At 47.0% G+C, this 22,533-nt stretch overlaps 1 protein-coding gene across 5 annotated transcripts in view; it reads left to right on the top strand.

Annotated features, from left to right (window-relative positions):
• Nucleotides 1-22,533, top strand: part of SLC2A9 (solute carrier family 2 member 9) — a 211,218-nt gene that overhangs the window by 14,696 nt on the left and 173,989 nt on the right. For all 5 annotated transcript variants that reach the window (XR_007948444.1, XM_051966635.1, XM_051966634.1 and 2 more), the window contains 4 exons: nucleotides 592-690; nucleotides 13,064-13,224; nucleotides 14,198-14,322; nucleotides 17,725-17,870. Coding sequence is in view for 4 of the 5 variants with exons in the window: in XM_051966635.1 (XP_051822595.1) it covers nucleotides 592-690; nucleotides 13,064-13,224; nucleotides 14,198-14,322; nucleotides 17,725-17,870 (531 nt within the window). In the remaining variant the exon portion in view is untranslated. The remainder of the gene's footprint in view (nucleotides 1-591; nucleotides 691-13,063; nucleotides 13,225-14,197; nucleotides 14,323-17,724; nucleotides 17,871-22,533) is intronic.

Below are 22,533 nucleotides of genomic sequence, written 5' to 3'. Positions count from 1 at the left end.
CGGACCCTTCTCAGAACAATGCTCTTAAGGGTGTAAGCTGAGGTACTCGGGGTACAAAGAAACCAATTGTCGGGAAATACAAATCGGTTCTGAAAGCCCGCAGAGAGCGTTTCAAGGCTGCGCCCCGTCCTCCCGGGAGGAGGGAAAGGCCAGAAAGCAGAGAAAGCAGGGCCCGTGGCGCCGGGGCTCCCCTTTCTTGGCCGGGGCTCCCCTTTCTCGGCCGGGGCTCCCCTTTCTTGGCCGAGGCTCCCCTTTCTCGGCCGGGGCTCCCCTTTCTCGGCCGGGGCTCCCCTTTCTCGGCCGAGGCTCCCCTTTCTCGGCCGGGGCTCCCCTTTCTCGGCCGGGGCTCCCCTTTCTCGGCGAGGCTCCCCTTTCTCGGCCGGGGCTCCCCTTTCTCGGCCGGGGCTCCCCTTTCTTGGCCGGGGCTCCCCTTTCTCGGCCGGGGCTCCCCTTTCTTGGACGGGGCTCCCCTTTCTCGGCCGGGGCTCCCCTTTCTCGGCCGTGACTCGGCGGCCCCGCTGAATCAGGCACGGGGGACGGCCCGTTCCCACGCACGCTCGGCTGACCCCTAATTGCCTTTTCTCCCCCCAGGACTGGTCGTGCTCCCTCATCGCCGCGTCCCTGGTCGGGGCTCTGGGCTCCTCCTTTCTCTACGGATACAACCTGTCTGTGGTCAACGCCCCCTCCCGGGTAAGTCCCGAAAGACGGCGCGGCGTCTCGCCGCCAGGGGGCAGCCGCGCCTAAGGCACCGGCGCGGCCCCGCTCGTTGGCTTTGGGGACCGCGGACAGCGGCCGAGCCCGGGCTTGGGGGGCGGACGTGGCCCGCGGGCCTCCGGAGGGCTTCATTCCTCTTTGGTTTTTAGCAGAAAAGTGGCCCTGCGGCCCTTTGCCTTCATGCCGAGCTTATTTTCCTTTCCTCCTCCCTCCTCAGTCGGTGAGCAGTTATTAAGCTCCTTCTGCATGCCAGACGCCGCGTAGGCGCCGGGATAAAGTCAGAGGAGGCCTTGTTTGGGGAGCACTCACCCGGCTGGGGAGAGCACGGCTCCTGTCGCTCTAGACGAAGCGATGTCAGCTGTTTTTGAGGAGCAGGCCCTTGCGCCTGAGGAGTCAGGAGAGGCTCCCTCCAGAAGGGACTAACCCCGAGGGAAACTAGGGGCTCCAGAACCAGAGGTTCAGAGGGAATGGCTCTCCAGTGGGAGAGAGGGGGGCGGGGGGGGGAGGATTAAGAAGAAGACCCATTTATCCGGAATAGAGCAGGGGAGTAACAGGTAGTGAGCTTAGAGAGGTGGGTTGGGGACAGTTTGGGAAGGGCTTTCAATACCCAACAGCAGAACTTAGAAGTCAGTCAACAAACATCTCAAGTCCCTACTATGTGTGAGAAACTGCGCTGAATACCGGGACCACGGAACTTGTTTTTTGACTAGGGGAGTAGTTTAGGTAAGGGAGAAGATTTATTTAATCAGATCATAATTTAACCTCCACCCTCCTTAAACTCATTCCTTTGTTTCAACCCTACTGTATTTTAATGGAGGCTCTTTAATAACATTTTGTTATTAAAACAAAAGCATAACAGTATATGGCTCTTTAATAATATTTTAAAAATACACTAATATTCCTACTGTGATTATCTCCTCCCAGCCCACTCGGTTCTCTTCAGATTCATGCTAACCCACTTTGGACAAGTCTAATACAATTGGACCTGTGTGTTAGGAAGCTCACTGGGACAGGTAGATGAAGGACGATTTGGAGTAGGGAGAACAAAGGAAAACACCTTATCAAAGCCGATGGATACAGAGAGCCGTATCTGATGGTGCCCTCCCAATAGCTCAGGTTCATTCCGGTTATCAGAGTGAACAAGTGGCCATCACCCCTTTGGCTACCTGACCTGCTGGTGAGATGGGAGCTTGGGAGAATAAATCCACAGTGATGCTACCATAAATCACTTGTCTTTAAAAGAACATAGTGATACTCTTGACTTTCTATGTTAGTCCCACAAGTTGATACTACCTGTGAGTCTTTCAATAAATCCTCTATAGAAAATTCACTGAGGTTCCTTCTATGATCCTTGGGGATTTAAAAGAAGCTTTGTTGTTTTTCATTTTCAATCCGTGACTTAGCTTTTCTGTTCATACATAGCCTTGTGATAGCCCCCAATGCCGCTTTCATCTACAAGTTGTGCCTTTTTTCCAAGTTTTTTTTTTTTTTTTTTTTTTTTGTTGTTGTTGTTGTTTTTATTGATCACATGCTTCAGTCTTGTTCTTTGGCTAACTCAAAATTTTGATTTTTGGAGTCACAGGCAAATAGCATCTTCAGAATGAGTAGTGGAATTTTGGATCTTTGAAATCATGACAATTTTCTTGGCTTTTCCTTAATATAGCAAATCAATGACTATTATGTATCCTACTTTTAATCTCAGCTCTTATTTTCAGGCACCAGAAAACTACTCACAAGGTGTCTTTTGAAATATTACCAACTCTTCAATAGAGGGAGATCTCCTTAACCCTATTTTTAAAAAATGGCTTTTCCCCTCATTATTATTATACAAATTTTGAGTCCTAAATCTTTCTTCCTCTGTCCCTTTCCCCTCCTTTTCCTGAAATGGTAGGCAAGTAGAACATATTTCCATCTTAGTCACAGTTGTGAAAAAAGAAACAGATCAAAATGGGGAAAAAAAGGTTAAAAAAAGAATGAAAAAAAGGAATGCTTTTGTGTGTATTCAGTCTATCACTTCTTTTTCTGAAGGTGGATAGCATCTTCCATTGTGAGTTCTTTGTACTTGTGTTCTGAGAAGAGCTGAATCACTCAGAGTTGATCATCACACAGTGATGTTGCTGATATTGTGTATAATGTTTTTTCTGGTGCTGTTCATTTTGCTTTGTACCAGTTCATCCAAATCTTTCTGGCTTTTTCTGAAACCTGCCTGCTCACCATTTCTTATTACACAATAATATTTCATTACATCCTTATATCCCAGCTTGTTCAGCCATTTCCCATGGATGTGCATGCCCTCAGTTTCCAATATTTTGCCTCCATAAAAAGAGCCGCTGTAAACATTTTTGCACATGTAGGTGCTTTTCTTTATTTTTTTTTTAATGATCTCTTTGGCATACAGACTTAGTAGTGGTATTGCTACATCAAAGGGTATACACAATTTGGTTGCCTTTTGAGCATGGTTTCAAATTGCTCTCCAGAATGGTTGGATCAATTCACAACTCCACCAGCAATGCATTAGTGTCCCAATTTTTTCACATCCTTTCCAACATTTATCATTTAATTTTTTTTCTCATTAGCCAATCTGATAGGTGTGAGGTGGTACCTCAGAGTAGTTTTTATTTGCATTTCTCCAATCCAAAGTGATTTAGGGCACTTCTTCATGTACGTATAGATGGCTTTGATTTCTTCACTGAAAATTTCCTGTCCATATCCTTTGGCCATTTATCATTTGAGGAAAGTCTCTCCCTAATTCTTCTCATTTCTTCCTTAATCTAGATTCTAGGGGTTTGGAGTATATTTATCTAATTATATCATTAACCCCTCCCTCACCTAATTTGTCTCATTACTACTATATTTCAATGGAAGCTATTTACAAAGGCACCAGAGCATACGATTCTTTAATTATCTCAGAAATGACTAAATATATCAATGTCCCTAATGTGGATATTTCCTCTCAGTCCTCATAAGACTCTTCAGTCTTCCTAAGCCGCTAATGGAAAACAAAACCCCAAACCCAGGGGGTCAATTCATTTTTCTAGCTGCTCCAATAGGGGTATGGTCTGATAGTCACCCTGGTTTTTCCTACTTGTGCACAGCATCAATGACTTTAGAACTCAGGACTTTTAGTGTCTCCCTTTTTTTCTTTTTAAAACATAAATACAATTTGTTCTGATCTCTCCCTCCTTTTTGTATCTATAATCCTACCTAGTGATGTCTTTTTTCCCACAAGATAGCTTGGGCCTAGGTCTTCTAGGCCCAATATGAATTGAGTGTTGATTCCCTTGCCTGCTCCCCAGCTCTTGGGCAATTGTATTTTGGTCTCCTTTCATTGTGGCAGATCTGAAGGGAGAGGATTTCTCTTCAGGAAACGGCACGTTTTCTCTCATTCCTTTTCAGGTACCAACGTTCTTAGTCTTTTCCTTCACATGACTTTCAGTCCTGTTCCGTTTGCTTCATTCTGCATCACGTTTCTCTGAATTCTACCTAGTAGGTATTTCCTATGATGTAGCATTGTCGAGGACTCCCCAGAGCTTTGGTGGATAAGGGTTCGGCTACCGATATTTATCACATTCAAAATGAAAAGATCTTAGTATGGTTTGAAAATGCATTCGATCCAGGGAACCCCTTAAAAGGCCTTAGAAAGCTCAGGGGTGTCTGGACCCTACTTTTAAACCTACTGACATAATGGATAGGACACTGGCCTTGAAGTTAAGGACTTCACTTACCATGTGTCACTAATGGAACAAGCCACTTTTCTTTTCTTTCTTTCTTTTTTTCTAATAAGAGGAAATTGGACTTCTTGGCCCCCACAGTCCCTTCCAGCTCTCCATCCCGTCATTTTGACTCCCAATCCCTCACTCTGTCTGCGTCCTCCTGCTTTGGAGTAAGCATCATCATACACTATGATTACTGGATATACCGTGTGTGCTCATTCTACACGCCTACAATCCAGAAGCGGGGAGAAAATAGAAAATTCCCTTTCAGCCGCTCTAACTAGGCCCCCAAGGGCTGCCCGAGGCCACCAGGGACGGCTCTTTCCCCAGACGGCTGTGCGTGATCCCTGAGGAAAGCTTTGCTACAACTTGAGGTCCTTCAGGAGCCAGCTGCACGGGAACCAGTTAATTCAGCCCCGGGGAAGGCTGATTTTTACCTGAGACTGGCGGAGGAAAAAGAAGGGGAGGGGGAGCGGCGATCTGCGACACAAATGGCGAGCGCAATCAGCCGGAAAGAGGCTTGCTTCATGGGTGCTTTTGTTAGTTTTTAACTATCACTGTCGGATATTTCCGTGCCTTCAGCTCCAGCCGCAACCCCTCCCTCACAACAGAGCCGAACAGAGCTTATTTCCTCCTGACTGGGCGCGGTCTCTATTCTGGCCCTTCTTTGGCAGAGGACGCGCCTGTACTTCTGCCACAGGAGGTCCGTTAGCCGTGCTCTGGAAGCGAGGCTGCCTGGTGCATTAACGGGACTTCGGTGGTTTCTAGTATCGTTTTCTGCTTCCTCCTGGTCACTGCGTCTCGCTGGTCCCTGGCTTCGGCTGTTTGGCCTCCGCATCCGTGTGTGGCGCCCCCCTCCCCCATCTTCCTAGGGAGACTTTACTTTTCCTGCTTCTGGGGAGCGGGTGATCATTTTGGCCGGGACATCTTCCAACGAGCGAAGCCGTGTCCTCCCCCGAGCGTTGCAGCCGATCCCTGCCGCAGCTGGAAGCCTTCCCCCCAGCCCCAGAAGGCCATTCTACCCTTCATCCCTTCTTCCCCGAAACCACGGCTCTAGCTGCTTTTCCGATAATCATTTCCTTGAAATCTTTTGCACCAGCGAGCTTTACTGGGGGTGTGCTCTCTCCCCGGGACGGAGGGGCTCTCTCTCCCCGGGGGTGTGCCCTTTCCCCGGGGGTGTGCCCTCTCCGGGGATGTGTCCTCTCCCGGGGGTGTGCCCTCTGCCCGGGAGGGAGGGGCTCTCTCTCCCCGGGGGTGTGCCCTTTCCCCGGGGGTGTGCCCTCTCCCGGGGGTGTGCCCTCTGCCGGGAGGGAGGGGCTCTCTCTCCCCGGGGGTGTGCCCTTTCCCCGGGGGTGTGTCCTCTCCCGGGGGTGTGTCCTCTCCCTGGGGGGGTGCCCTCTCCGGAGATGTGTGTGCCCTCTCTGTGGGGGTGTGTGTGCCCTCTCTGTGGGGGGGCGGGGTCCTCTTTTCAGCCTGCGGCCCCTCCTCCTAGACCTGCTTTAGGCTCAGCTTTCCCAGGAGATGCTCGCCCAGCTCGGCCTGGGGTCGCCCTGCACGTGCTGCACGTCAGGTGCTGGCCCAGGCACTTCCTCTGCTTCACCGCCTTGCCCAGGTAGTGGCTCTCGGGGAATCCCCTTGGCTCGAGCCCAGGTTGTGCAGCTTCAGGAAGGCTTCCTTCAGACCCTTCTCCAGGTTCAGGGCAGCCAAACTGCGGCCCCACTCATATGGGGCAGGTTTCTGGGAAAGGAGGAAAGCAAACGCTAGAGAACTTCATTCCCCAGAAGGCTCTGGGGGCAGCTCAGCAGCTCCCACGAGGGCTCCTCGCCGCAGGGCCCTCTGGGAAATGTAGTACGCAGACCACCTGTTCTCCCTACACCGCCAGCAGGAGGAGCCAGCCCCGACGCGGGCTCCCGAAAAAAGGCGACATCGCCCCGGGGAAATAGAGAGCCCGGCCAGGTAGGAGGAGGCGGCCGCAGGTAGAGGCTGGCCGGGTGGTGGCGCGCGGCCTCGGCCTCGGAGAAGTTTTGGCGGGTCTGGGAGCCGGAGCTCGAGGCACGGAAGGCGGAGGGAGGCGGCGGCTGGTGACGGGGCGGGCGGGGTGCAGGCAGGCGGGGTGAAAAGCGCGGGGAGCCGGCGGGGACCCCGGATCTGTCCCGTCCGAACACCGCGGCAGCAAGAACCACGCCGGGAGAAGCGCCGCGCTCCTGGGACTCTCTTTCAGCCCTTTGGTGACCCTGACCGCGCTGCAGGGTGGGGCCGGTTCACTTCTGGCTCCCCGTGGCCCACCTGGGCTCACCTGCACGTTCTTTTCCCGCCCATGATTTGTTTCTCCGAGCTCCAGTACACCTTTTCCGGGCCGTGAGGGAGCAGCCCGGGCCCTCGGGCCCGAAGCCGCCGGCGGTGCCCGGAGCTGGGGGAGGGCCGGGCTCAGCATCCTCCCTGAGGCCAGAGGTTAAGGGGAGAGACGGCCGGGCCACTGGGCTTCCGCCGGGCCACTGGGCTTCCATCTTGGTAAGAGCTGGGAGCGGCGCTTCGGACGCCGCTGCCTTTTTGCACCTGCCCCTCGACCTCTGAATTCACCGCGGGTGCACACTGACTCCTCAGGGTCAAAGGCCAGCTCTCCGTCCCCTTAGCCAGAGAGGGGCCCAATTGCAAACTGCAGCGACTTCCATTCCTCCCTCCGGAGCGGCTCCTCTCCTCCGCAAAGTGCCGGGACTGGTGCTGCCCCCGCCCTCCCTGCTAGGGTTCTGTCCGCGTTCGGTCAGGAAATGGATGGAAAGTGCTCTGTCAGGAGCCATTTCCCCCAATAGCTCGATGGGATTGTGTGGGAGGACACGTCTGTGACTCAAGGCTCCTGGCTGCTCTCCTGTCCTGTGGCTTCTCCCGCCCCTCCCGGACTGTTGTTTCCTTGGGCTCCTGGCACAGTCCTTGTGAAAGGTCCCATTTCTAACGGTCCCCCAGCCCCCTCCTCCCCGAGTGGGCATGAAACTCCCCTGAGCGCCTTCAGAGCCGGGCCGTGGCCCAGAGAAGCGTCCTCAGGTCCCCTCCTTTATTTAGAGTGAAAGGTTGCCTTCTGTCCTCGGTGATTCATTTCCCTAAAGCATGAGCTGCGCTGGTTTTCTAGCAAGTACACTGAAGTCTTTGTGTGATTGTCCTCGGGCTTAAGCTTTTTTATTTTTTAATTTATTTTTATTTAATAATAACTTTTTATTGACAGAACCCATGCCAGGGTCATTTTTACAGCATTATCCCTTGCACTCGTTTCTGTTCCGATTTTTCCCCTCCCTCCCTCCACCCCTTTCCCCCAGATGGCAAGCAGTCCTTTACATGTTATATAGGTTACAGTATATCCTGGATACAATATATGTGTGCAGAACCGAACAGTTCTCTTGTTGCGTAGGGAGAATTGGATTCAGAAGGAAGAAATAACCCGGGAAGAAAAACAAAAATGCAGATAGTTCACATTTGTTTCCCAGTGTTCTTTCTTTGGGTGTAGCTGCTTCTGTCCATCCTTGATCAATTGAAACTGAATTAGCTCTCTTTATTGAAGAGATCCACTTCCATCAGATACATCCTCAAACAGTATCATTGTTGAGGTATATAATGATCTCCTGGTTCTGCTCATTTCACTCAGCATCAGTTCATGTAAGTCTCGCCAGTCCTCTCTGTATTCATCCTGCTGGTCATTTCTTACAGAACAATAATATTCTATAACATTCATATACCACAATTTACCCAGCCATTCTCCAATTGATGGGCATCCATTCATTTTCCAGTTTCTAGCCACTACAAACAGGGCTGCTACAAACATTTTGGCACATACAGGTCCCTTTCCCTTCTTTAGTATTTCTTTGGGATATAAGCCCAGAAGTAACACTGCTGGATCAAAGGGTATGCACAGTTTGATAACTTTTTGGCCATAATTCCAGATTGCTCTCCAGAATGGCTGGATTCGTTCACAACTCCACCAACAATGCATCAGTGTCCCCGTTTTCCTGCATCCTCTCCAACATTCATCATTATTTTTTCCTGTCATCTTAGCCAATCTGACAGGTGTGTAGTGGTATCTCAGAGTTGTTCCAATTTGCATTTCTCTGATCAATAATGATTTGGAACACTCTTTCATATGAGTGGTAATAGTTTCAATTTCATCATCTGAAAATTGTCTGTTCATATCCTTTGACCATTTATCAATTGGAGAATGGCTTGATTTCTTCTAAATTTGAGTCAGTTCTCTATATATTTTGGAAATGAGGCCTTTATCAGAACCTTTGACTGTAAAAATGTTTTCCTTGGGTTTAAGCTTAATGGAACTCTGCCTTGTGGGGAAGACTGGATTGTTTCTATATATTGTAGGAATGTGTAAAAGATATATATATATATATATATGTATATATATATATATATATACACATATACATTTATATATGTATATCTGTGTGTATACATTAAGGATCTATGATTTCTGTAGTGCATCAGTGATTGATGGTTGCCCAGCTACAACTCAGGGGATAAAAGAGTTGTTTGATGCTCAGCAAGACTAATTGACTTATCCATTGCTCACAGGGCTAGTGTATGTGTTTGTGAATTTATATATATGTGTATATATATATATATCTGTATATTATTAACTAGTTTACAAATCATTTTACATGCTCAAATTTATCCTCAAAAACATATAGTGTAAGTTTAATTATTATTAATAGTTCATTAAGAATGTACTTTAATTGCAAAGTGCTTTATTATGTAATTTCATTTGATTTTTTATGAGGTAGATACCATTTTACAGATGAAAAAACTAAGACCAAGAGAAGTTAAAAGACTTGACCACACTCTCACAGCTAATAGGTGTCTAAGATAGAATTCAGACTGAGGTCTTTTTTTATTTGAAGCATTTATTTGAGAAATGTTTAATTATTCCCTCCCTTCAAGGAATTTATATTTTATATGGAGGATACAATATGTACATAAATAGGCAAGGGAATTTGTGGTAGATTAGAGCTCACAAGTGAAATTATGATTCTCTCTCTATATGAATATATTTTTGTCTGTTTATATATACATATACATATATATACATACATATACCTGTAACACAATGCAAATACATATTATATATATATGATCTTTATAATGCATGTATATATACATGTGTACAGATAGGTATATACTCAATGTATTCATTTGTATTGCGTTGTAAATATATGCATATATAAAAAGGTCCGTGAAAAATAGCTGTAGAGCTGATAAATGTACCCACTAGGATTAATGGAAACTTTAAGAGAAAGTGTGGATAGTAGAGATTATCTACTTGGGGGAATACCAACTTTTAAAGGAAGGGATAATGATCCAACAAAATGGATCAAAAAGGAAGAGTCAGGTAGATGGGAGGGTAGTGTCGCTGCAGTCAAAAGAAGGATCTCTTCAAGAAAAGGGGGCTGGAGGTCAGTGGCAGTAGCTGGACAGAAATCGAATAAGGTTAGGACCGAAGAGGGCTGTTGTATTTATCAATAACAGGTCTCTGGGAATCTGGGAGAGGCTAGGTTCAGTAGAGTAATGGGGTTGGAAGTTACATTGCAATGGGCTAAAAATAAATTGGAGGGAAGGGTGAAAATAGGGATTTTCAAGTACAGATGACTCTTCTTTTAGAAGTTTGTGAACATGAGACTAGATATGAGATGATGACTTGAGGAGATGGCAAGGAGAAGGTTATTTATGGGCAGCAGGGAGGTCGCTGGTAAATAAGGGGAGATTGAATGAAGATGAAAGAAAAGGGAGAGGGATGAGAAAGCTCCCAGAGGTTATTAGAATGCATAGGATCAAGGGTGCCCATACAGGGGTTGGGCTTGCTTAATAAAAAGAGCAATGTCTTCATCAAAGGAGATGTCCTGGACCAAAGTAGATAAGGATGGGGAATAGTATGAAAGGATATTGAAGAACCGAGGAGGAATAAGATGGAGTTTATGGTGGGTGGCTTTGATTTTCTGAGAAGTAGAAGTTGAGGCTCTTGGTTGCGGGAGAGATAGCAGATGGAACTAGAGGAGAGAAGAGAAAGTTGGAAGTGGATGCTGGGAAACTCATGCTAAAGGTTTCACCAGGCTAGAATAAATAGATCGTCTTACAACTTTTTTAATTTTTAAATTTTTAATCTTTTGTCGATGCCTTTTTTACATCATCTTCATTTCCAGATACATTCCCCACTTCCCACCCAATCAAATATCCATAATCAAGCCCTTCCTTGGAACAAAGTCAGCAGACACAGTGGTCACCGCTGACAGTGACAGCACTGCTTCCATCTTCCCCGCTCCTTGGGAAGAAGGAGAAGTATATCTCATCATCTGTTTGCTGGGCTGAGACTGACCATGACATTTCTCAGAATCCGGGTTCCTTTAGGTGTCTGTGTTCCCGTGGTCGTTGTGTACAGGGTTGTCTGGGCTCTGTTACATCCCTTATACCCACCTTATGTGGCGAGGGGAAGGAGCGATGGCTCCAAAGTGCCGGGGCTGGTTCCATTGCCTCCTCTCTGCTCTTGGGCATGGCGCTGGCAAGTTGTTTATCTCTCCATTTCCTTGTCAGTAAAATGAGAGGCTTGGATCAAATGGTTCTCTTCCAGGTCTAGACCTCCGAGTTAGGGATGCCCAACTTCTCTCAATTTTTCACATCCATAATTTCTTGCTGCACAATAATATTCTGCTTTATTCCAGTCAGTTAAATGACACCTTCCATGTTTTACCATAAAAGTACTTCTCTGAATATTCTGGTGCATATGGAGCATTTCTTTTTGTCTGTAACTACAATTCCCAGTAGTGAGATCACTGGGTCCAAATGCATTAACTGTGTATTTTTCTTTTCAAATTCTGAATTTTTTTCCAGAATGGTTGGACTGACTCATGTCTGCACCGACCATGATTCCACGTGTCTGTTTTTCTTCTGGTTCCTCCAGTAGTCTTTTATAATCTTTGCTAATTTGATTGTCATGAGATGAAAACTTTGTTGTTTTTATGTGTACGCCTCATTAGTAAATTGGAGTCTTTTTCATGTGGATATGTTCATGTTGATCATTTGAAATCTTCTTTTAGAACTGTTCTTATCCTTTGCCTACTTATTGTGACAATTCCCTCTATAATCTGGATATCAGCCTATTAATAAAGATACTTAATGCAAAAATCTCCCCTTCACTTCTAACTCTTAGCAGCCCTGATTTTTATTAGTCCAAAAATGGAACCATCCCTGATCTCAAAAAGCTTGTCTTCTCAGAGGAAGCAGCCTGTCCAGAAACAAGGATCTTTAAAATAAGTATAGGGGAGACTTTTTGAGAGGAAGATCCTAGCGCCTTGTAGGAACCAGGAAAGGGGGTGTCACTTGGACAGTTCTGGAGGACACAAGGATGCTACTGAGTAGGGGTCAGGCACTCATCCGGGGGTAAGCTAGCACAAAGGTCACATGCTAGTACACGTGAAAAACAAGAAGATAGAGCTTGGCTGTGGTAACCTCGGGTTGGGGCAAGCCTAGGTGTGAGGGGCAATGGAACAAGACAGGATGGACCAACAGAACCACAATCAGGACCACGGAGGGAGGGAAGTGAGTCCAGGATGGGGACCATCGGTCATCCAGTCCTCCCAGTCATAGGAGAGGAATCTCTGGGCTGGAAGGCTTCGTGATCTGCCCCAGGGCCCGCAATTGTTACTAGAGGTAGGCACGGAGCCCAGGGTCTTATTCCAGGAGCTGCTCTCTTCACAGTAGCTGACCAAGGAATACTAGTTGTCTTGGAGGAGGGGAGCAGGAGAGGGAAGAACAGGGGTTATAATCACAAGGGGGAATTATATAGCTCCAGACCCCAGAGTTACATAACACAGCCTAGGCTGGCTGGTGACAATCATCCAAGTGGGGGCTTTGGTGGGATGGTGCAATGAGCAATGGCTGACAAAGCTGGCCATCCCAAGATGGGGATGCTGCTCTGACTGGCATCCTTGGGGATGAGGGAAGGGTTTGGGAGATTGTGAGCCCGGTGCTAGATGAAGCAGACCTCCCAGAAGAGAACCAGAGGGGACATAGGCACACTCTGGGAAAAAAGGAATAGTACAGCATTCTTCCTCTTCCTCTTGGTCTAATGTGGTAAGGGTATGGACAAGGACCATTACCACCCAAAGGAGGAGAGCGGGGGAAGGAGTGCAGCATCTGCAGGGCACAGCCCTGGAGGAGATGGCGAGAAATTGAGATGGAGAGATCTAGGGCGAAAGGGCCCATGAGGGCCAGAGAGCACGAGGAGACTAGAAGTATGGCTGCTCTGGGGAAGGAGAGACATAGATGGATCAGGGAGAGAAAGCTAGGGAGAAAGTTTTCCCTGTTCAGAAGTTGCCTTCAAATCATAGGGAAAAGGAGAGAAAGAGCCACAAGAATCAGGTCATCAGGACCACTGTCTTCTAGGACCTGCAAAAACTGAATCTGTTTTAAAAGTTTTCAAAATCTGGCTTTAAAATTTCGGGGTTAAAAACTTAGAACCTTTTTCTCCCTGGTTGACCCTTTGGAAATCTGGCAGCTTATACATTTTGCGTGTTATCCAAGAAGGATTTTTTCTGATGTGGGTGTGGATTATATTCCAGAAAAAGAGATGACAATATTCCATTTATTTCCAGTACATCAAGACTTTCTACAATGATACCTGGCAAAAAAGACAAGGCCGCTCGATAGATGACAATACCCTGATGCTGCTGTGGTCCCTGACCGTGTCAATCTTTGCCATCGGGGGCCTGGTGGGGACGATGGTGGTGACTTTGATTGGAAAGATTCTTGGAAGGTAAGGATGCTTCTGTTTGCTCCTCTGACAAACTCCCGAAAGAGCCTGTAGTCACGGCGCGTGACCTCTCTGCCTCAAAAACCCTCTGTGACATGCCACGCTGGCAGGGGCTTTCATCCATGGGAAACATCATTTGGTGGGCGCTTCGTCATCCGGCGTGGCTGTGTTTATAATAAGCAGGAGCAAACATCCCACCATAATTGGGATGCACCCTCGTCCATCGCAGAGGAAGTAGAAAAGTCCCAATAAAAAACTGAAACGATGCTCTAAACTATGCCCCAACCCCTTGGCCACCGCTGGAGTCCAGTCTGTCCGCATGTCACAGCTACTTCTCCCGGGAGTTCCCACAAGTCAGGCTCCCCCCACGTTGGCTCTTTCCGGAATCCCAAACACAAAACCACAGACTTGCAGGCTTCCCAGGGACCCCAGAGCTCCAAAGTACGATGTGTCTTGGGATAGAAAGGGTGCAGTTTTTGTCTTAGCTCAGAGACCTCCAGCGAATCATTGCTGCCCAAGAGCTCGGGGATAATTCTGGTCTGGGGACTTCTTCTTTTTGTCTGCCTGAAACTCCTGGAGAACTGACCCTCACTCTGCCCCCTCTCCCTCCACACACTCGCCTTAAGAAGCCTGCCCCGCTCCCCGGCGTCCTGCTTGGGCTGCTGGCCCGTTTTGTGACCAGCAGAAGTCTGGCTCCGTGGCCCGGGTTGGCAGTGAGATTATAGTGTGGAAAGCTCCAGGACCGAGTCACGGAGTTTCAGAACTGGAAGAGGAAGAAGTTCTCCAGTCCAGTTCCCCGATTCTATTGAGAAGGAAGACCAGAGAGATGAATGAACGGGCCCTTGTGTCAGAGCCGGGCCTAGGACTCGACTCTCTGTCTCGCTTTCTTTCACCTGATTCGTCGAGCACTTGCTCAGTGCTAGGATGCAGAGAGGAGAGTGGAACACAACTCACGCTGCTTCTCTCTTTGTTCTAGGAAATACACGTTACTCGCCAACAACGCCTTCGCCATCTTGGCAGCCTTGCTCATGGCCTGCTCCCAGAAGGCCGGGTCCTTTGAGATGCTGATCCTGGGGCGCTTCATCATGGGCGTTGATGGAGGTAAGAGGGCCGTTGGTGCTTTTTAGTGGCTGTGTGAGCTCAGACCGCGGGCCTGGCTCAGGTCTGTACACTACCGCCCTGTAGAAGTGCCGTGCACAGAAAATGCCTTGTGACCTTCCCTGACACAGGCGTAGGATCCTGGAGATTGGAACACCGGGGTCCCGCCTGGCCTGAGCCTCACTGGACAGATGAGGAAACAGCTGAAGCGACTGGCTCATGGCTAAATCACTGGTCAAGCCAGAACCTTAGAGTCCATGCTCTTTCCCCTGTTCCATGTGAACTGCCCGTTACTGGGACAGAGGCGTGAGAAGCTCATTCAATCCTTAGGCGGCCCCAGGAGATGCTGCAGTAACGGCCGGAGGCGGTCTCCACAGGCAGCCAGGCCTCCGCAGAAGAAGCCTTCCAAGCTGTAAAGTCCTCTGCTTTATCAGCTTTTTCAGTCATCCTAAAGCTTTGATATCCCAGTGTGCCTGAAGCCGGCGACTTCAGAAGGGATTTCTGAGAAACTTTCTCAGCACTTCTCTTATAAGAGGACAAAGAAAATCCCTTCTTTAAACATGGGATTCTTCCCTTTGGCTGGACTTTTAGGCCCGGCCACCAATAAACGGGTCTAGAGGCTGCTGACCAGGACAGCTGGGACTTGGGGATGATTACTGTGGGTGGGGATGGAGGGCTCAGGCCAGGAGCAGAGGCAGAAGGTCGTCTCCACTTTCAGACGTTTGCAGAATGACCGTGCGTGAGGGTGTTCTGTCTGGCTCCATAGGGCTCAACTAGAACCAGTCTGCCCCACACAGGGCGAGATTTAGCGTCAAGTAAAGGAAGAAGGGCCTTCTGGCTTCAGAACTGTTCCACAGTACACTGAATATTTACAATATAATATCCAAGAGTATGGTATAGAAAGAGTATGGTATAGAATAGATGCAATAGTATAGTATATATACTATATATATAGTATAGAATGGTATACGATAGTATAGTATATGTGCAATAGTATAGCATAGAATATATACAAAAGCACAGCATAGTATAGAATGGATGCAATAGTATAGTATATATACAATCGTGTGGTATAGAATGTATACGATAGTATAGTATATGTGCAATAGTATAGTATAGAATATATACAAAAGCACAGCATAGTATAGAATGGATGCAATAGTATAGTATATATACAATCGTGTGGTATAGAATGTGTATGATAGTATAGTATATGTGCAATAGTATAGCATAGAATATATACAAAAGCACAGCATAGTATAGAATGGATGCGATAGTATAGCATATATACAATCGTGTGGTATAGAATGTATACAATAGTATAGTATATGTGCAATAGTATAGTATAGAATACATACAAAAGCACAGCATAGTATAGAATGGATGCGATAGTATAGCATATATACAATCGTGTGGTATAGAATGTATACAATAGTATAGTATATGTGCAATAGTATAGTATAGAATACATACAAAAGCATAGCATAGTATAGAATGGATGCGATAGTATAGCATATATACAATCGTGTGGTATAGAATGTATACAATAGTATAGTATATGTGCTATAGTATAGAATGTATACAAAAGCATAGTATAGTACAGAATGGATACAATAGTATAGTATATATACAATAGTGTAGTATAGAATATATACAATCATATAGTACAGCATAGAATATAAATAAAAGCACAGTATAGAATGGATACAATAGTATGTACAATAGATAGTATAGGATATGTATAATAGTACAGTATAGCTTCAGTAGTATAGATCTCTGCCCAGGGAGGTGGTGAGCTAATCATATCTTGGTAGAGGCTCCTGGATTGTCTGTTAGATATGGAAGCATTTCCTATATTAGATGGGAAGTTTAATCAATCAGTGGCTTCAAACTTAAATAGAAACGGCCGCTTAGCTGTATGTAAGGATCCCTGTGGGCTACATACTGAATGAGGAGACCACATATTAATGTTACATTTTATCGTGTTTTTATTTATTTTGTGAAGTACTTCCCCTTTACAATTTTCTCTGATTCAGTCTCCTTAAGGAACATTGGCGGAGGCGTCTGACCCCTATGAATTAGATGATCTTTAAGGCTCCTTTTTGAGCCTGATTGTCTCCTTCTGTGGCAATGGCCTCCTTGTGTTGCAATGGCCTCCTTCTATGGCAATGGCCTCCTTCTGTGGCAATGGCCTCCTTCTATGGCAATGGCCTCCTTCTGTGGCAATGGCCTCCTTCTGTGGCAATGGCCTCCTTTTGTGGCAATGGCCTCCTTATGTTGCAATGGCCTCCTTCTATGGCAATGGCCTCCTTCTATGGCAATGGCCTCCTTCTATGGCAATGGCCTCCTTCTGTGGCAATGGCCTCCTTCTGTGGCAATGGCCTCCTTATGTTGCAATGGCCTCCTTCTGTTGCAATGGCCTTCTTCTGCATCCCCTCAAGCGTCTTCCATAAAGCCTTTGCCGTCTTGTTCAGAAACCTCACTGTTCTGGGGACGCATCTGCTTCTCACACTGGGGGCTGTCGTTCTTCCTTCAGAGATATTTGGCTTAAAGACAGATGCGGTTGCAAAAGCAAAGATTCCAAACAGATACCTTGCCATGTATTGTTCCCAGGACGTGTTCATAAAGAACCCATGAAAGTAAGGGAAAGGGCCTGGAATATAAAATGATCATTCTTCTCCCCTTGCGGAACACCTCAGGCTTTCACAGCTTTACACCTCATGCCGTTAAATCTGACTAAATCTCTATGGAATGGAAGGAAGAGCTTTCCCCCCAACAGTCAGAAGTAAAGCTTTCTTTCCACATTGAGACTGTTGGTCACGTTTTAGGCTGGATCTAGGAATGAACAGACCAAAGGTGGTCCCTTCTACACCCCCACCTGCATCATGAATCCCATCCATAGCATCTCTCTACTTGACACTTACAGGGAAAAGGAATACACCCCACTGGAAAGAACTGGACCCAGGACCCAAGAACCTGATTCCCATTTTGTGGCTTAGAGCACGTCATTTAGGGAAGAGCTGTTGGTGGCCAAGGTCTCTTAGCACAGACTCTTAGGAAGTGATTGGAGGAGGAGCCGATTGCATTATTAGATAACTCTGAACTAAAAGGGACCGGAGAAGGAACTCTCAGCCCACTCCAGTATCTTTGCTGGGAAAACTTCACGCAGGGCCAAGAAGAGCCGGACGTGACTGAACGGCCATAGACATGAAGCAGATCTTTCTTCCACTGAACAGCCTCCTTCCCCCTTTTCTAGGATTGGGAAGAGAATATGGAGGCTGGGTGGATGCTTGTGGGGAAGGTTACAAATGGCTCCCTGCTTCGCGTGTGGGCAGAGCTGAATTCTGAGATGTCCCTGCAGGGCCTAGGGTCATCTCTGTCATTAACCGTAGTTCTCTTCCACAGGCATCGCGCTCAGCGCCCTCCCCATGTACCTGAATGAAATCTCCCCCAAAGAGATCCGGGGGTCTCTGGGGCAGGTCACCGCCATATTCATTTGCATTGGAGTATTTACTGGTCAGCTCTTGGGCCTGCCTGAAATTCTGGGACAGGTAAGAGAAATATCTTTTCTGGGTCTTATTGGAAGTGCGTTGGGTACCAGCAGGTCAAAGGGCTAGCCAGGAGGCGCCGGCTCCCCTTGTTCAAGGGCTTCAAGCAGGGATTGTATGAAGAGCTCCGAAAACCCACCAGCTTCACCCGCACTGGCGCAGCGGCGGCGTGTGGTGGCCACAAACCTGTTGTGGCCTTGGGTTAAGCCAGGCTGAGGGCGACCGGCGGGCTGAGGACCAAATGGGGAGTTAGGGAGATGGGCCCCAGCATGGGAGGACTTGCTGGCAGAACAGGTGCGGGAGCAGAAGCCGATCCATGCCATGAAGAAGGGCCCTAGATCAGACATCCAGACCCCAGGGTATTCGCCTGCATCCTGGGCCGTCGCCAGTCACCTGACTTCTGAAACTGGGCTTTCATGAGTCCGGAAGAGGGAGTTAGTGAGACTGATGACTGAACCTCCCTTCCTAGCCAGTCCACACTCAGGTGAAGATGTTGCCTGTGATGTCATGGGGCAGAGAGTGTATGGGAGGCTGAAGGCGCCATGCTGATCGCCATTAAAGTCCTCAACTCTGAGGTCACGAGCTTCTGTCGGAAGGGGGGAGCGCTGGTCACGGGGCCCAAGGGAGAGATGATGTGATCCCAGGACTGCATTAAAAACTAGCAAATGACAAGTGGGTGTGAACACAGTTACTCATGGCAGCTCTTCCTGAGCTTCTCCTCTGAGCAGGGGGTGGCAGATGGATGCAGAGGGTCCTGTCTGATGTAAGCAAGAGGGACGGTTCGGGGAAAGCCAAGGAGATGTGTATAAATCCATGTCTACTAATGTGAGGGAAAACCAGAACAATTTCCATGGTGACGGTGAGGACAGACGGCTCTGAAAGACTTAAGAACCCTGATCGGCGCCCCGGGGCACAATCCCCCCGACAGAGGTGACCCGGCTTCTTGGGACACGGCCGCCAGCTCTGGAAAGGGATTGGGGCTGGGATTGAGGGTATCATGATGTGTCTTCTGGCCAAGGACAAGCCAAAGCAAGCTTGAATGGGCTCACCGCTACCGTGACTTAAAGATGGACTACTGAGGTCCAGATGGCCCGAAAGAGGGAAGGAAAGCCGAGACCTGAAAGGGGGAAGTATCGGAGGCTGGATGAGCGAGGACGGGTCCTGCTCCGTCAGGGGCTTGTTTGGGTTCCCTTGGGTCTCCCTCCTAATCTAAGAGTTAGTAATGGAGGGGGGAGCCCCTCGGGTGGGCTCTTGTCAGACGTGCTGCTCCTGAGACTCCCTCCCTGGGAGCATGGTTGCTGTGCTTTCGGGTCCCTTGAAAAGTCTGCAGAACATGCAGCTCCAGCTTCTCTATTAGCTCCTGTTTGGAAACTTCCAGGCGTGACTTCCAAGGATTCAAATCCCTTTAGAGGCCTCACTTGGAGAAAGACAGGCCCGAAGGAGAAGCGCGCTGTAGATACGATCGGGCAGGATTTCCTCATTCTAAAGGCTCCACTTCCCTTTCATGTTTGAGGACACGAGCAGCCACAGTTTAAAAGGGATCACTAACCCAGTCAGCACTTACGGTGTCTGCTCTAGAACCATAACTCCCATTTCTGTCGGGATGTGCAGGGTCTCTCCATGATACCAGGAGGGACCTGGGGCCGACATGAGCGGTTCAGACCCCTGGGTATTGAGTTTACTGCTCGGTCATGTTGTGCTGGCTCCCACTGGAGGCCCCCCCAAGATGCTCCCCAGTTTATCTCGTATACAACTTGTTTGGAGTTAGTTGTCTGTGTGACTTCTTTCCTCTTAGCCTGGGCGCTCCCTGGGGTAGGGACAGGTATTGTCTTTCAGGGCATCCGGTGGTCAGCACAGTGCCCGGCTCACAGTAAGGCTTGATGACAAAGTGACTCACCGAGGGATTCCAGGGAACCCCTCCGATAATAAATGGGACCGAAGATGGTCCTTGAAAGACCGGCAGGAATTGTGGAGACAGGAAGAAAGAAGGCAGACAGAATGTTTATCCTCCCCCTTGACCTTTCCCAAGATGCTGCCGCTTTGTTTTGACCCACTTTTCATCCTCTCTACTGGTTCCTCATCGTTTGGAACTTGAATCATTGTAATAGCTTCCTAGCTTGGCTCCCTGCCTCCAGTTTTGTACTAGTAATAGCAATAATAATAATGATAAACAATAATAGTTAGCATTCATATAGTCCTTTAAGGTTTGTAAAGCACTTTACACATATTAATGCATTTGATCTTGATGATGATCCTAGGAAGCAGATGCTATTATTATCCTCATTTTACAGATGAGGAAACTGAGGCAGAAAGAGGTTAATACATTCTTTTTGATTGGTTGCAAAGCACCAAGCTGAAAGGAGACTTGAATCCACTTTTATATTTATTGTGATATCATTTGCAAAATGATGAAAGGCCGCTACGTGAGAACTCTGGGCAGAAAACATTTCTCCTTTTTTGGCCTTAAGTTTAGCACTATGCTTGACACATGGTAATTATTTAATACCGTTGACTAATTAAACAAAATAAACCTGGGTCCTTTAAGACTTACCTAGAGCAGTCATTTCTCCTGGGACCACTGAAACTACAGAAAAGCTTCTAGCTGCTGCTATTTGAGGTACAGCTTGGACTAAATGAGCTCCAGGATCTCTTCTGAGCTTTTCTAATTCCATGGACTCTCTTGTGTAGCACAAAGTTGGGCCGTAGTCTCTACTCAATACAGGTATACCTTAGAGATATTCTGGAGTGGTTCCAGACCTCTTCAATAAAGCAAATATTGCAATTTTTTTTGCTTTCCCAGTGCATTTAAAAGTTATTTTTATACTATGCTATAGCTTATTAATTATACAATGGCATTGGGTCTAAAAACATGGACGTACCTTAATTGCTGACAAATGCCAATCATCATCTGAGTCTTCAGAAGTCATAATCTTTTTGTTTTTCTTGCTTCAATGTTGACGGCTGCTGACTTATCCGGGGGGTGCTGAAGGCTGGAGTGGCTGTGGCCATTTCTTAAAATAATGCAACAATGAAGTTTGCAGCAATGATTGATTCTTCCTTTCTTTTGAACATCTAGAAGCCATTGTAGGGTTACCAATTGTCTTAATTTCAATATTGTGGCAACTTGGGAAGTAGGAGGCGGGAGGAGAAGGAGAGAGACAGGGATTGCTGGTTGGCAGAGCAGGCAAAACACACAGAACATTTATCCATTAAATTCATCATCTCATATGGGCCCTATTCATGGTACCCCAAAACAATGACAATAATGACATCGAAAATTGCCACTTATAAATCACCAAAATGGATATGAAAATGAAAAATTTAACATATTTGTGCAATTAATAAACTGTGACACAGAGACCTGTGGGCACACATCGTCAGAAAAATACTTTGAACAGACTAGGTTGACACAGGGTTGCCATAAACCTTTGATTTGTAAAAAAAAAAAAAAAGAAAAAAAAGCAGCCCTTGCAAAATATAACAGTGGAGTGCAATAAATGAGGTATCCCTGTATTGCTAACGGACTAGTTGAGATTTCTATTACCATGGGATAAACTTGGTTTATGTATCGTGCGGTGGAGAAGAAGCCATGGGGTACAGAGAATTATTGAAAGAACTGGCGGTAATCTGGAGGAGAGAAGGAACATTTTTAAAGCTGGATGACAAATTCAGTGTTCAAAAGTTGGTTCGAATATCTTATATTGGAGTGTGACTGATCTCAGATATGTGACGTCCTAGACTATAAAGTACTTGAGCACAGAGGACTATTATCTTCCTTCTCCTTCTTTTTCATTGAGTACATTGATCTCCATAAAGCAAGTAATTAGTGTAAGATAGTTAAATGTGAGAACACATATCATTCAATGGGAAGTTGATAGACAAATCAAAGTAGGTGATGACAGTTGCGTTATAGAATTACAGAAATGTGAGACCACTTTGGAAGATCAGATACATACCAAGTAGGGAATATATATATATATATATACAGAGAGAGAGAGAGAGAGAGAGAGAGAGAGAGAGAGAGAGAGAGAGAGAGAGAGAGAGAGATACACATTCACATTTAGAAGCTAAGTGACTTGCTCAGGCTCACCTTACAGTTAGTATGTTCCAGAGGTGAGACATGAACGCAGCTCTTCCTAGTTTATTCCCTCATCATCTTTTCCCTGGACTATTGCAATAACCTCCTAACTCCCTGCTTCTTATCGCTTGTTACTCATAACTATCTTCTGCGTAGCTGCCAAAATGGTTTTCCCAAAGCTCAGGTGTGACCAAGACAGCATCCTATATCCTACTCAGTAAATTGCACTAGCTCCTTATTACCTCAAGCATCAAATCTAAACACTTTTGTTTGGTGTTTAAACCTCTTCACAACCTGGGCCTCTTCAACCTTTCCATTGATGTGCAGAATTTTCCCCTCCATTCTTTGGCTGTCTGGCCATTTTGACCTATTTCTTTTTAATAAAACATGGTGGCTACGGCTCCCAATTTCCTACCTTTGCAAAGAACGGGTCCCCTGTCTGACATTCCTGCTGCCTTCCTCGAGCCTCTTGAAATCCTGCTTTCCTTCATGAACGACCTCAAGTGAGCTCTCTCGTGGTACCTGTAATCTGAGCAGCCTCCCGCCTTTCTTGTTTTTGATTTGGTTACATCTTGTCCCGTTTCTGTA

The sequence above is a fragment of the Antechinus flavipes genome, chromosome 6, assembly GCF_016432865.1.
Source record: "Antechinus flavipes isolate AdamAnt ecotype Samford, QLD, Australia chromosome 6, AdamAnt_v2, whole genome shotgun sequence".
NCBI classification, from domain to species: domain Eukaryota; kingdom Metazoa; phylum Chordata; class Mammalia; order Dasyuromorphia; family Dasyuridae; genus Antechinus; species Antechinus flavipes.
Note: the sequence above shows the minus strand (reverse complement) of the source record. Positions and strands in the feature narration are given on the sequence as shown.